Source organism: Haliotis rubra, unplaced genomic scaffold (assembly GCF_003918875.1).
Source record: "Haliotis rubra isolate DU_JTF1 unplaced genomic scaffold, ASM391887v1 Scf491, whole genome shotgun sequence".
In the NCBI taxonomy this organism is placed as follows: domain Eukaryota; kingdom Metazoa; phylum Mollusca; class Gastropoda; order Lepetellida; family Haliotidae; genus Haliotis; species Haliotis rubra.
Window position 1 is genome coordinate 348,219 of NW_025767181.1, and position 15,508 is coordinate 363,726.

The window sequence follows — 15,508 nt, forward strand, 5'->3', positions numbered from 1 at the left end:
ATTGCCTAGTCTGTTACAGCATGTGTCTCATGTATCTCCACGTCTACCTGCTACTATATTGCCTAGTCTGTTACAGCATGTGTCTCATGTATCTCCACGTCTACCTGCTGCTATATTGCCTAGTCTGTTACAGCATGTGTCTCCATGTATCTCCTGCTGCTATATTGCCTAGTCTGTTACAGCTGTGTCTCATGTATCTCCACGTCTACCTGCTGCTATATTGCCTAGTCTGTTACAGCATGTGTCTCATGTATCTCCTAGTCTACAACATGTGTATCTCCACGTCTACCTGCTACTATATTGCCTAGTCTGTTACAGCATGTGTCTCATGTATCTCCACGTCTACCTGCTGCTATATTGCCCTCCATGTCTGTTACAGCATGTGTCTCATGTATCTCCACGTCTCCACGTCTACCATTACTATGTTGCCTAGTCTGTTACAGCATGTGTCTCATGTATCTCCACGTCTACCTGCTGCTATATTGCCTCCTGTTACAGCATGTGTCTCATGTATCTCCATCTACCTGCTGCTATATTGCCTAGTCTGTTACAGCATGTGTCTCATGTATCTCCACGTCCACTGCTGCTATATTGCCTAGTCTGTTACAGTGTCTCATGTATCTCCACGTCTCCCTGCTGCTATATTGCCTAGTGTTACAGCATTGTCTCATGTCACCTGCTGCTATATTGCCTAGTCTGTTACAGCATGTGTCTCATGTATCTCCACGTCTACCTGCTACTATATTGCCTAGTCTGTTACAGCATGTGTCTCATGTATCTCCACGTCTACCTGCTGCTATATTGCCTAGTCTGTTACTAGCATGTGTCTCATGTATCTCCACGTCTACCTGCTGCTATATTGCCTAGTCTGTTACAGCATGTGTCTCATGTATCTCCACGTCTATATTGCCTAGTCTGTTACAGCTGTCTCATTGCTCCACGTCTACTATTGCTGTTACAGCATGTGTCTCATGTATCTCCACGTCTACCTGCTGCTATATTGCCTAGTCTGTTACAGCATGTGTCTCATGTATCTCCACGTCTACCACCTGCTGCTATATTGCCTAGTCTGTTACAGCATGTGTCTCATGTATCTCCACGTCTACCTGCTGCTATATTGCCTAGTCTGTTACAGCATGTGTCTCATGTATCTCCACGTCTACCTGCTGCTATATTGCCTAGTCTGTTACAGCATGTGTCTCATGTATCTCCACGTCTACCTGCTGCTATATTGCCTAGTCTCCACGTCTACCTGCTGCTAGCATGTCTGTTACAGCATGTGTCTCATGTATCTCCACGTCTACCTGCTGCTATATTGCCTAGTCTGTTACAGCATGTGTCTCATGTATCTCCACGTCTACCTGCTGCTATATTGCCTAGTCTGTTACAGCATGTGTCTCATGTATCTCCACGTCTACCTGCTGCTATATTGCCTAGTCTGTTACAGCATGTGTCTCATGTATCTCCACCATCTACCCTGCTGCTATATTGCCTAGTCTGTTACAGCATGTGTCTCATGTATCTCCACGTCTACCTGCTGCTATATTGCCTAGTCTGTTACAGCATGTGTCTCATGTATCTCCACGTCTACCTGCTGCTATATTGCCTAGTCTGTTACAGCATGTGTCTCATGTATCTCCACGTCTACCTGCTGCTATATTGCCTAGTCTGTTACAGCATGTGTCTCATGTATCTCCACGTCTACCTGCTGCTATATTGCCTAGTCTGTTACAGCATGTGTCTCATGTATCTCCACGTCTACCTGCTGCTATATTGCCTAGTCTGTTACAGCATGTGTCTCATGTATCTCCACGTCTACCTGCTGCTATATTGCCTAGTCTGTTACAGCATGTGTCTCATGTATCTCCACGTCTACCTGCTGCTATATTGCCTAGTCTGTTACAGCATGTGTCTCATGTATCTCCACGTCTACCTGCTGCTATATTGCCTAGTCTGTTACAGCATGTGCCCCATCTCATGTATCTCCACGTCTACCTGCTGCTATATTGCCTAGTCTGTTACAGCATGTGTCTCATGTATCTCCACGTCTACCTGCTGCTATATTGCCTAGTCTGTTACAGCATGTGTCTCATGTATCTCCACGTCTACCTGCTGCTATATTGCCTAGTCTGTTACAGCATGTGTCTCATGTATCTCCACCTACACGTCTACCTGCTGCTATATTGCCTAGTCTGTTACAGCATGTGTCTCATGTATCTCCACGTCTACCTGCTGCTATATTGCCTAGTCTGTTACAGCATGTGTCTCATGTATCTCCACGTCTACCTGCTGCTATATTGCCTAGTCTGTTACAGCATGTGTCTCATGTATCTCCACGTCTACCTGCTGCTATATTGCCTAGTCTGTTACAGCATGTGTCTCATGTATCTCCACGTCTACCTGCTGCTATATTGCCTAGTCTGTTACAGCATGTGTCCCAAGTATGTGTCTCCACGTCTACCTGCTGCTATATTGCCTAGTCTGTTACAGCATGTGTCTCATGTATCTCCACGTCTACCTGCTGCTATATTGCCTAGTCTGTTACAGCATGTGTCTCATGTATCTCCACGTCTACCTGCTGCTATATTGCCTAGTCTGTTACAGCATGTGCCCCCAAGTATCAGAGCAAAGGTATCTCCACGTCTACCTGCTGCTATATTGCCTAGTCTGTTACAGCATGTGCCCCAAGTATCAGAGCAAATGTATCTCCACGTCTACCTGCTACTATATTGCCTAGTCTGTTACAGCATGTGCCCCAAGTATCAGAGCAAAGCTGTGCCCTATGTATCTCCACGTCTACCTGCTGCTATATTGCCTAGTCTGTTACAGCATGTGCACCCAAGTATCAGAGCAAATGTATCTCCACGTCTACCTGCTACTATATTGCCTAGTCTGTTACAGCATGTGCCCCCAAGTATCAGAGCAAAGGTATCTCCACGTCTACCTGCTGCTATATTGCCTAGTCTGTTACAGCATGTGCACCTACCTGCTACTAGTATCAGAGCAAAGGTATCTCCACGTCTACCTGCTACTATATTGCCTAGTCTGTTACAGCATGTGCCCCAAGTATCAGAGCAAATGTATCTCCACGTCTACCTGCTGCTATATTGCCTAGTCTGTTACAGCATGTGCCCCAAGTATCAGAGCAAATGTATCTCCACGTCTACCTGCTACTATATTGCCTAGTCTGTTACAGCATGTGCCCCAAGTATCAGAGCAAAGGTATCTCCACGTCTACCTGCTGCTATATTGCCTAGTCTGTTACAGCATGTGCACCCAAGTATCAGAGCAAATGTATCTCCACGTCTACCTGCTACTATATTGCCTAGTCTGTTACAGCATGTGCCCCCAAGTATCCCAAGTATCAGAGCAAATGTATCTCCACGTCTACCTGCTACTATATTGCCTAGTCTGTTACAGCATGTGCCCCCAGTCTGTTACAGCATGTGCCCCCAAGTATCAGATCAGAGCAAATGTATCTCCACGTCTACCTGCTGCTATATTGCCTAGTCTGTTACAGCATGTGCCCCAAGTATCAGAGCAAATGTATCTCCACGTCTACCTGCTACTATATTGCCTAGTCTGTTACAGCATGTGCCCCCAAGTATCAGAGCAAATGTATCTCCACGTCTACCTGCTGCTATATTGCCTAGTCTGTTACAGCATGTGCACCCAAGTATCAGAGCAAATGTATCTCCACGTCTACCTGCTGCTATATTGCCTAGTCTGTTACAGCATGTGTCTCATGTATCTCCACGTCTACCTGCTGCTATATTGCCTAGTCTGTTACAGCATGTGCACCCAAGTATCAGAGCAAATGTATCTCCACGTCTACCTGCTGCTATATTGCCTAGTCTGTTACAGCATGTGCCCCCAAGTATCAGAGCAAATGTATCTCCACGTCTACCTGCTACTATATTGCCTAGTCTGTTACAGCATGTGCCCCCAGAGTATCAGAGCAAATGCTATCTCCATTGTCTACCTGCTACTATATTGCCTAGTCTGTTACAGCATGTGCTATATTGCCAAGCATGTGCATCAGAGCAAATGTATCTCCACGTCTACCTGCTGCTATATTGCCTAGTCTGTTACAGCATGTGCACCCAAGTATCAGAGCAAAGGTATCTCCACGTCTACCTGCTACTATATTGCCTAGTCTGTTACAGCATGTGCCCCCAAGTATCAGAGCAAATGTATCTCCACGTCTACCTGCTGCTATATTGCCTAGTCTGTTACAGCATGTGCACCCAAGTATCAGAGCAAATGTATCTCCACGTCTACCTGCTGCTATATTGCCTAGTCTGTTACAGCATGTGCCCCCAAGTATCAGAGCAAATGTATCTCCACGTCTACCTGCTACTATATTGCCTAGTCTGTTACAGCATGTGCCCCAAGTATCAGAGCAAATGTATCTCCACGTCTACCTGCTGCTATATTGCCTAGTCTGTTACAGCATGTGTCTCATGTATCTCCACGTCTACCTGCTGCTATATTGCCTAGTCTGTTACAGCATGTGCCCCCAAGTATCAGAGCAAATGTATCTCCACGTCTACCTGCTGCTATATTGCCTAGTCTGTTACAGCATGTGCCCCAAGTATCAGAGCAAATGTATCTCCACGTCTACCTGCTACTATATTGCCTAGTCTGTTACAGCATGTGCCCCAAGTATCAGAGCAAATGTATCTCCACGTCTACCTGCTGCTATATTGCCTAGTCTGTTACAGCATGTGCACCCAAGTATCAGAGCAAATGTATCTCCACGTCTACCTGCTGCTATATTGCCTAGTCTGTTACAGCATGTGCCCCAAGTATCAGAGCAAATGTATCTCCACGTCTACCTGCTACTATATTGCCTAGTCTGTTACAGCATGTGCCCCCAAGTATCAGAGCAAATGTATCTCCACGTCTACCTGCTACTATATTGCCTAGTCTGTTACAGCATGTGCCCCAAGTATCAGCAAATGTATCTCCACGTCTACCTGCTGCTATATTGCCTAGTCTGTTACAGCATGTGCACCCAAAGTATCAGAGCAAATGTATCTCCACGTCTGCTGCTATATTGCCTGTCTGTTACAGCTGCTACTATATTGCCTAGTCTGTTACAGCATGCTACTATATTGCCTAGTCTGTTAAGCATGTGCAGTATCAGAGCAAATGTATCTCCACGTCTACCTGCTATTGCTATATTGCCTAGTCTGTTACAGCATGTGCCCCAAGTATCAGAGCAAATGTATCTCCACGTCTACCTGCTGCTATATTGCCTAGTCTGTTACAGCATGTGCTCCACGTCTAGCTATCAGATCAGAGCAAATGTATCTCCACGTCTACCTGCTACTATATTGCCTAGTCTGTTACAGCATGTGCACCCAAGTATCAGAGCAAATGTATCTCCACGTCTACCTGCTACTATATTGCCTAGTCTGTTACAGCATGTGCCCCATGTATCTCCACGTCTACCTGCTGCTATATTGCCTAGTCTGTTACAGCATGTGCCCCCAAGTATCAGAGCAAATGTATCTCCACGTCTACCTGCTGCTATATTGCCTAGTCTGTTACAGCATGTGCCCCCAAGTATCAGAGCAAAGGTATCTCCACGTCTACCTGCTGCTATATTGCCTAGTCTGTTACAGCATGTGCCCCCAAGTATCAGAGCAAATGTATCTCCACGTCTACCTGCTACTATATTGCCTAGTCTGTTACAGCATGTGCACCCAAGTATCAGAGCAAATGTATCTCCACGTCTACCTGCTGCTATATTGCCTAGTCTGTTACAGCATGTGCCCCAAGTATCAGAGCAAATGTATCTCCACGTCTACCTGCTACTATATTGCCTAGTCTGTTACAGCATGTGCACCCAAGTATCAGAGCAAATGTATCTCCACGTCTACCTGCTACTATATTGCCTAGTCTGTTACAGCATGTGCACCCAAGTATCAGAGCAAATGTATCTCCACGTCTACCTGCTACTATATTGCCTAGTCTGTTACAGCATGTGCCCCCAAGTATCAGAGCAAATGTATCTCCACGTCTACCTGCTACTATATTGCTACTATATTGCCTAGTCTGTTACAGCATGTGCCTAGTCCCAAGTATCAGAGCAAATGTATCTCCACGTCTACCTGCTACTATATTGCCTAGTCTGTTACAGCATGTGCCCCCAAGTATCAGAGCAAATGTATCTCCACGTCTACCTGCTACTATATTGCCTAGTCTGTTACAGCATGTGCCCCCAAGTATCAGAGCAAAGGTATCTCCACGTCTACCTGCTACTATATTGCCTAGTCTGTTACAGCATGTGCCCCCAAGTATCAGAGCAAAGGTATCTCCACGTCTACCTGCTGCTATATTGCCTAGTCTGTTACAGCATGTGCACCCAAGTATCAGAGCAAAGGTATCTCCACGTCTACCTGCTACTATATTGCCTAGTCTGTTACAGCATGTGCACCCAAGTATCAGAGCAAATGTATCTCCACGTCTACCTGCTACCTGCTATATATGCCTAGTCTGTTACAGCATGTGCCCCCAAGTATCAGAGCAAATGTATCTCCACGTCTACCTGCTACTATATTGCCTAGTCTGTTACAGCATGTGCCCCCAAGTATCAGAGCAAATGTATCTCCACGTCTACCTGCTACTATATTGCCTAGTCTGTTACAGCATGTGCCCCCAAGTATCAGAGCAAATGTATCTCCACGTCTACCTGCTACTATATTGCCTAGTCTGTTACAGCATGTGCACCCAAGTATCAGAGCAAATGTATCTCCACGTCTACCTGCTACTATATTGCCTAGTCTGTTACAGCATGTGCACCCAAGTATCAGAGCAAATGTATCTCCACGTCTACCTGCTACTATATTGCCTAGTCTGTTACAGCATGTGCCCCCAAGTATCAGAGCAAAGGTATCTCCACGTCTACCTGCTGCTATATTGCCTAGTCTGTTACAGCATGTGCACCCAAGTATCAGAGCAAAGGTATCTCCACGTCTACCTGCTACTATATTGCCTAGTCTGTTACAGCATGTGCACCCAAGTATCAGAGCAAAGGTATCTCCACGTCTACCTGCTGCTATATTGCCTAGTCTGTTACAGCATGTGCCCCCAAGTATCAGAGCAAAGGTATCTCCACGTCTACCTGCTACCATATTGCCTAGTCTGTTACAGCATGTGCCCCAAGTATCAGAGCAAAGGTATCTCCACGTCTACCTGCTACCATATTGCCTAGTCTGTTACAGCATGTGCCCCCAAGTATCAGAGCAAAGGTATCTCCACGTCTACCTGCTACTATATTGCCTAGTCTGTTACAGCATGTGCACCCAAGTATCAGAGCAAAGGTATCTCCACGTCTACCTGCTACTATATTGCCTAGTCTGTTACAGCATGTGCACCCAAGTATCAGAGCAAAGGTATCTCCACGTCTACCTGCTGCTATATTGCCTAGTCTGTTACAGCATGTGCCCCCAAGTATCAGAGCAAATGTATCTCCACGTCTACCTGCTACTATATTGCCTAGTCTGTTACAGCATGTGCCCCCAAGTATCAGAGCAAATGTATCTCCACGTCTACCTGCTACTATATTGCATAGTCTGTTACAGCATGTGCCCCCAAGTATCAGAGCAAATGTATCTCCACGTCTACCTGCTACTATATTGCCTAGTCTGTTACAGCATGTGCACCCAAGTATCAGAGCAAATGTATCTCCACGTCTACCTGCTACTATATTGCCTACATAGCGTCACGCTCCTAAGCAACCTTCTTTCCAAACCAATACTAGTCAAGGACATCCTAGTTTCTTACGGGTATGAGTGTGTATTAAGCCCACTGTGATCCTTGTATGTGTGTAACTAAGCAGAATCTTTTAAAAAAACAGTGACACTCTTTCTTATCTTAGCTTTCATTAACTATCATTCAGTCCACTTGTCAATTAAAGAAAGCTACAAAAGCTTGCACCTCCGCGCTATAGGTGAAGCTGTCACCACAAACATCCATTACTGCGTTAACCCAGTTCCAACTCGCCATTAGCTGGCCATTCCATGCTTATATTAGCAGCTGATTAGCGGTCAGCACTTCACATCCTCCATGGCCAACACGCGTTCCTGCTCCGGTCTTTCAACAGACAGGGCCACCATAACGCGCTGTCCAACTGACGGAGTACGTCTAATCAGGGCCTGAATTCCTCCCCACAGAAGACAAATGTATAGACTGAGATTCTCTCCACGTGTCAGTCAGCGTCTGTAGTAACCTGCTGTCAGCCAAGGTTAATTGAAAGCCAATCCCAAAGCTCCTCAGCTGAGAAAAGCGAGACCGCGGCTAAAGTTTATTGCCGCTTTGAACAGTATTACAGTTACACTGCACGAACCAGTCACAGGCGTTGATCACTTCAGCGAAATCCCCGAGCATGGATATGTTCTGAAAGATCAAAGATCATACCTGGGTGAACCGCCGCCTTCATCCTCAAACACTGAGTGCCTCGAACACCTTCAGTTAGACTAATGCTTAGTCTCGGAATATATATAAGTTTGATAGTAACAAACAAGCCCATTTAAATTGAAAAGGAGCACCAGGGAGACCAGAGATTCAGAACCTGAGGAAATCTAAACTTGCTTTATTTAGGGCTTTAGCACTGCAGAGAGGGCTTGGCAGTAGGGAAAATAATGTGATTCAGGGACTGAGAGACAGACTAACCTTCAGTGAAATGGCTTTTTACCGTTGATCAGTTCCCCTTCCTTTAATATTCATGTAAACTCAATTTTGTAAAGTGTATATTTTCTTTTACATTTTCTCTGCGTATTTATTGATTTAAACAACTGTTAACCATGGAAAGACGCCGATTACACCCATCACTGTACTTTCTTTGAAATATTAATCTTAGTACTGAGCCTCATTAGGTTTGTAAATCTCGGATACTTTGACTTGATGCAGCAACGCCAGTAGTTCTTGCCGTTCCATCAGCAACTTCGTCCTCTCACGCGCACAAGTCCATTACACTAAAAATATGATTTTAAAAAAAAAGGAAATATCGTTTGGCCGCATTCGTGAAAGAGGGTTTGGGTTGGGGGGAGGGAGGGGGAGGGAGGGGCAGCTGCTAAGTGAAATGAAAAACGTCGAATACTGCAAAATGTCATCTCAGTTATAAAATAATTTCAAGGATGGAAAGATAGCAACACAGTCCAAGCCTCTGTGGTGCACTGGGCTCCATATACCCATAGTGTGACAGTCTCCGAAGATATGACATCCTTAAAAAAATAGGTTTACACAATAGTGTAAAACTCCCAACTCGCGGGGAACAGAGGCGTGAATACTGACTGTACGGGAGTTGAGCTGCTACAGAATTCCACGAAGACTAAACCAACGCTTTGGCAAGGACATGCTTTAGCCTATTGCAGCCAGAGTTGAGATTTTAAGCAAGGACAACCTTCACGACAATATAAATCAGTCCAAATCATCATCTTCGTGGTATTACACTGGTTTGTGAGTAAGCCCTTGTGAAAGTTGTACCCGGGCTAAAACACTTGTTTGTGAGCAAGTCCATATGAATGATGTACCCGGGGTATTACACTGGCTTTGTGAGTAAGCTCATGTGGAAGTTGTACCTGGGTAATGCACTGGTTTGTGAGTAAGCCCATGTGAAAGTTGTACCTGGGTAATGCACTTGTTTGTGAGTAAGCCCATGTTGAAGTTGTACCTGGGGGTAATGCACTTGTTTGTGAGTAAGCCCATGTTGAAGTGGGGCGGTGGGGTAGCCTAGTGGTTAAAGCGTTGGCTCGTCACGCCGAAGACCCGGGTTCGAATCCCCACATGGGTACAATGTGTAAAGCCCATTTCTGGTGTTCCCCCGCCGTGATATTGCTGGAATATTGCTAAAAGCGGCGTAAAACCAAACTCAGTCAGTCAGTCAGCCATGTGGAAGTTGTACCTGGATAATGCACTGGTTTGTGAGTAAGCCCATGTGGAAGTTGTACCTGGGTAATGCACTGGCTTGTGAGTAAGCCCATGTGGAAGTTGTACCTGGGTAATGCACTTGCTTGTGAGTAAGCCCATGTGGAAGTTGTACCTGGGTAATGCACTGGTTTGTGAGTAAGCCCATGTGGAAGTTGTACCTGGGTAATGCACTTGCTTGTGAGCAAGCCCATGTGGAAGTTGTACTTGGGTAATGCACTGGTTTGTGAGTAAGCCCATGTGGAAGTTGTACCTGGGTAATGCACTTGTTTGTGAGTAAGCCCATGTGGAAGTTGTACCTGGGTAATGCACTTGTTTGTGAGTAAGCCCATGTGGAAGTTGTACCTGGGTAATGCACTTGTTTGTGAGTAAGCTCATGTGGAAGTTGTACCTGGGTAATGCACTTGTTTGTGAGTAAGCCCATGTGGAAGTTGTACCTGGGTAATGCACTTGTTTGTGAGTAAGCCCATGTGGAAGTTGTACCTGGGTAATGCACTGGTGTTTGAGTAAGCCCATGTGGAAGTTGTACCTGGGTAATGCACTTGCTTGTGAGTAAGCCCATGTGGAAGTTGTACCTGGGTAATGCACTGGTTTGTGAGTAAGCCCATGTGGAAGTTGTACCTGGGTAATGCACTGGTTTGTAAGTAAGCCCATGTGGAAGTTGTACCTGGGTAATGCACTGGTTTGTGAGTAAGCTCATGTGGAAGTTGTACCTGGGTAATGCACTTGCTTGTGAGTAAGCCCATGTGGAAGTTGTACTTGGGTAATGCACTGGTTTGTGAGTAAGCCCATGTGGAAGTTGTACCTGGGTAATGCACTTGTTTGTGAGTAAGCCCATGTGGAAGTTGTACCTGGGTAATGCACTTGTTTGTGAGTAAGCCCATGTGGCAGTAGTACCTGGGTAATGCACTGGTTTGTGAATAAGCTCATGTGGACGCTGTACCTGGGTAATGCACTGGGAGAGAGAAGAGAAAGGGACAATGCAGTTCAGTGGCAGATATCTCTGTATGTTGATTAACGCTTCCCGTGAAAAATATATACCAATATCTCTTACTCGTCATAAACGTTTTAGCCTGGCTGGTACTGATAGCAATGAAATTATATAGATAGTGTAATTATGTGCCCGGGTAGGACAGGGCCTACGTTGAACGCTTATACCTCCCTCAGGGGTACAGAAGGGTGTTTGGGGGTGCATCCCTCCCTCAGGGGTACAGAAGGGTGTTTGGGGGTGCATACCTCCCTCAGGGGTACAGAAGGGTGTTTGGGGGTCCATACCTCCCTCAGGGGTACAGAAGGGTGTTTGGGGGTCCATACCTCCCTCAGGGGTACAGAAGGGTGTTTGGGGGTGCATACCTCCCTCAGGGGTACAGAAGGGTGTTTGGGGGTGCATACCTCCCTCAGGGGTACAGAAGGAGGGTGTTTGGGGGTCCATACCTCCCTCAGGGGTACAGAAGAAGGGTGTGTGGGGTGGGGTGGGTGCATACCTCCCTCAGGGGTACAGAAGGAGGGTGTTTGGGGTGCATACCTCCCTCAGGGGTACAGAAGGGTGTGTGGGGTGGGGTGGGTGCATACCTCCCTCAGGGGTACAGAAGAAGGGTGTTTGGGGGTGCATACCTCCCTCAGGGGTACAGAAGAAGGGTGTTGGGGGGATGAGCAACATTGTTTCCAGGTTTTGTAACGATGGTAGAATTCATCTTATTTTACATGGGGTTTCTCATTATTCCACAACACGTCGATTAGACATATAGCGTTTCCCATCTTTAAATTTTGATTAAAATGTGTAAAATTAATAATCAATACGTAAGAACGCAGTTACATATAAAACTGACCGTAACAGTGAACCAGTGATAGTGCTATACTTACATAGTAAATATGCATGCATTGAAAGCAAACTTCAGTTACCAACTATAGCACGGTATGATACACAGTTCGGCAGAACGAATAATCTTTTGAAAGATGAGTTGTATGTTTTATGGTCGCTTTGCAGTATACTTCTGCTAATAAAGATTTACTTTCAAACCAGACCATGGTGGCGTGTGGCGTTGCGAGTTTTATGTCCGGCCATCAAGAAGAGAATCGGCTTCAAAGACACCTGTACATCTCATCAGAGGCCGGTGTACCTGTTCTGGACTGATACACAGGTACACACCTGTAGCCAGTCCAGTGTAAAATGGCACCGTGGCGATAGAACTGGCAAGTTCATTGGCGCTTTTAATATCTGCCAGCAAGGAATTTCCTGTTAGTGAGTGCGTTTGTTGTTCCGCTCTTAGCAATAATCCAGGCATATAACGACGGGGGACACCGTGAACTGGCTTCACACATCGTGCGCATGTGGAGAATCGAACCTACGTCTTCGGCAAACACTTTAACCATGAAGCTACTCAGGATATGTGTAATACAGATATTGTAATTATAGAAATTGTCTTCTCTGTCTCATACCTTTACCTGACTCAATACGCAAACATGTACACACTAACATATTTTAAATTATTACTTTCATATCTGTCGAAAAAACTTTTTCCTGAAATAGTATAGTGTGATACACAATAATATAAAATTTATCGAAAATGTAAGATTCACCCTCCTGGATACATAGTTCTTCGGATCTAGTCCAGCACGAACTCAATCTTCAAGAGGAGTACTTGTTATAAGTGTATTTCTGACTTGGCCGGGTAGCTCTGCCACCACGTGTGAGACAGAACTCTCTGTTGTGAAAACTCGCAATGAATGAAGAGACGAGGAACGATCGGGGGAGTGTCTGAAAAAAACTATTCTGTTCCAGAAAATACATGCACAATTTGAAAAAGATACTTTTGTCACCCTCCACCAAAAATATAAGGTTAACTCCTTTGAAGACATGGTAGACAAAAGAAAAAGACATTATGCGTCTAACTTTGGGGAACAATGCTTGTCACGTTTGTGAAGTGAGGTTGGGCTGAATGGCAGGCTGACCCGCCATGTCTACCGACGTCTACCGTCTCCCTGGTGTGGTGATGTGTGCTGTGCACGTGTGCGCGCTGAGTCAGGAGTCTAACCTATAGCACACGTGTATATATCGGGAACAGCCTGCCTGTCAATATGGTTCATGTTAAATACACGCGCGCCTTGCATCCCTGCACAGCTTCAGCCTTCCTTCCACATACTGGAGGTAGAAGCTGGGTGGCAGGGGCATACAATACAGCCTGGTTATAGATGACAGACAACTGAACCACAGCACTGTGATGGGTGCATATCCAATATCGAGGTTATGAAGTCAAGGTATCACCCGGTGTATTTCTAGAGATACCACCAGCAGAAATATATATTTATTTGGAAGTCTATTTAGATGTTTGCACGAACCTGGATTTCCCGACCCCATTGTTTCTTAATATTTCATCTGTCAATCAGAGCTTCATATTGACGAGCCAAGGGTGAAACTGTCTATCATTTCCTAACACGAAGGGTCTGTAACTACAGGTATAAACACCATGGTGTCCGTGGGGTGTTAAAGAAAGGGGTGTTAAAGAAAGCAGTGCAATGACCCGCGACACTCGGGCAACCCGAAACAAATATTTAGAATTATTTATAACTGTATTCCTGTTTACACAGTCGCACAAATCAACAATTTACGTAATTAAAAAAACAGGGCAATGAGGAAATGAACGCGTCTGTGTGCGGCATCTCCGATATACCGCCTGGCACGCACGAGGCATGGAATAACGTTGTTTAACGGCAGCTGGCCGGACACTGTTACAACACGTACATTAAACCAGTCGACTACATCCGCCAGCTAGGATTTGTGTGATATATTGTGTTCTCCATGGGGGACATGTGTTTCCAATAGTCACTACCTTTACCCTGACATATACTTCTCCTGCAACTCGCCGCCCGACACGAGACATATTGTTGTAGTCAAGGGGAAAACACCACAACACGGGGAAATTAAACTCATGATGTAATAACAACCTTTGCAAATACAAAAACGGAAATCTGATAGAAAGCGTGAAATAGTATCCCCTTGCAAAAATCGCTATCGATATATTTTGCTGTTACGTTCAGGACATTATACATAAAATACCCGAAATAAGCAAAATAACAATAGTTTAGTTAAAATGAAACGGAAGAGAATAAAAATAAAAGGCTATGAAGAAGTGTGGAACAATGAGCAAACCCTGACGAAACCCAACATGCACTATTCACTACTAACAAACCTGATAACACTAGATACATTTAAGTCCCTACGAGCCCTACTGACACAGGAGTGGTCCTTCAACTCGCATAGTATACCCCTGACTGTGAGCTTTTCTGAAATTCTGTTAGTTACGTGATGTCTCTATCACATGTGACGACACCGACGTCTTTCAACGACAGGCTCCAGCCGACACGTTCATCTCCCGCACCCCTACCGACGTACTCACCGCTCTTCCCGACCCCCTCCATGCCCAGGACAGCCACCTTGGTCTCCCCAAGGGACGACTTCTTCCTCCTGAGGTAGGGTCTGAGGGTGGAGCCCGTGCTCACCGTGGTCGGCTCCGACATCCCGCTGGCCGCACTCATCCTGTGTCAGACGGAAGACTTGTATGTACCTCTCTACCACTGTGTGTGAACACTCCGTCGTCACATGGAGAGTATTGACATCTGGGTGTGCCCTCACACTGGTTCCACAGGTGACAACAGTTTCAGGTGTAACGTTAAATTCAGGTGTAACGTTAATTCAGGTGTAACGTAAAATAACTCATCACTGTTCTAGTGATTATGTTAAATCAACAAATGTTATTATAATATAATACTTAGCACACAATCTTCCAACACCACATTTACATGTAATCCAAGTTGTGGATTGAACAGGTAAATATCCAGGTAAGTCTGTCTACAGGTGCACACAGGTGTAGGTTATCCCAGCGCTGACATTCATCACATCACAGGTGAGGGTGTATCGAGGGTCAGTGAGCTCTATTACACTGATGGAAATGTTCATATCTCTGTCAGAGGTAGCGCAGTGATATACCCAGATGGAAGCACTTCGTTGTGGTGCAACAGACCTCTTCTCCAGCCTGGCATGTTCTCGCCACGGCTATTTATGAAGCTGCGCGTGGCCGAGTAAATTGGTGATACCCTCTCATCCAGCCAACCTCTGCTCTTGTCTTCTGCCGCACGTGAACGCACGAGCGAACAACTCGTGTTACGTCGGCACGTTCAAAACGCGCGAAATCTTGTCTGCAGCAGACGACGAGTCGGGCTCACGGTACAGGCCAATGAATACACGCTTAAAATAATTACGTTGGAACACTTTACGCAGCATAATATTACTTCTTGTGCTATATTTCCTGACCTCATTTCCTCCAAAGAGGCATTATTCACGTTAGCTACCTATATTACAAAATGAATTTAAGTTCTGAAAATGCTATGCAAGAAAAATCAGTTATGTCGATTAAAACAGAGATGAAAAAACAAATTTGCCGGATAACCGATTGAAGATTTAATGAAAATGTGTTTATCTTGAAATCAGGATATATCTCTGAATCCCTTTCATGACGAAATAGATCTCCAGCATGGTGGTAACGAATCCACCGTCTAAAATGTACTCGATCGC

At 45.4% G+C, this 15,508-nt stretch overlaps 1 protein-coding gene across 1 annotated transcript in view; it reads right to left on the reverse strand.

The window, feature by feature from the left end:
* LOC124291445 (ras-related and estrogen-regulated growth inhibitor-like) overlaps positions 1 to 15,111 on the reverse strand; it is a 45,725-nt gene extending 30,614 nt beyond the window's left edge. Inside the window, exon 1 of the mRNA XM_046728441.1 lies at positions 14,334 to 15,111. Coding sequence (XP_046584397.1) covers positions 14,334 to 14,472 — 139 coding nt within the window. The 5' untranslated portion in view covers positions 14,473 to 15,111. The remainder of the gene's footprint in view (positions 1 to 14,333) is intronic.
* Between the last annotated feature and the right edge of the window lie 397 nt (positions 15,112 to 15,508).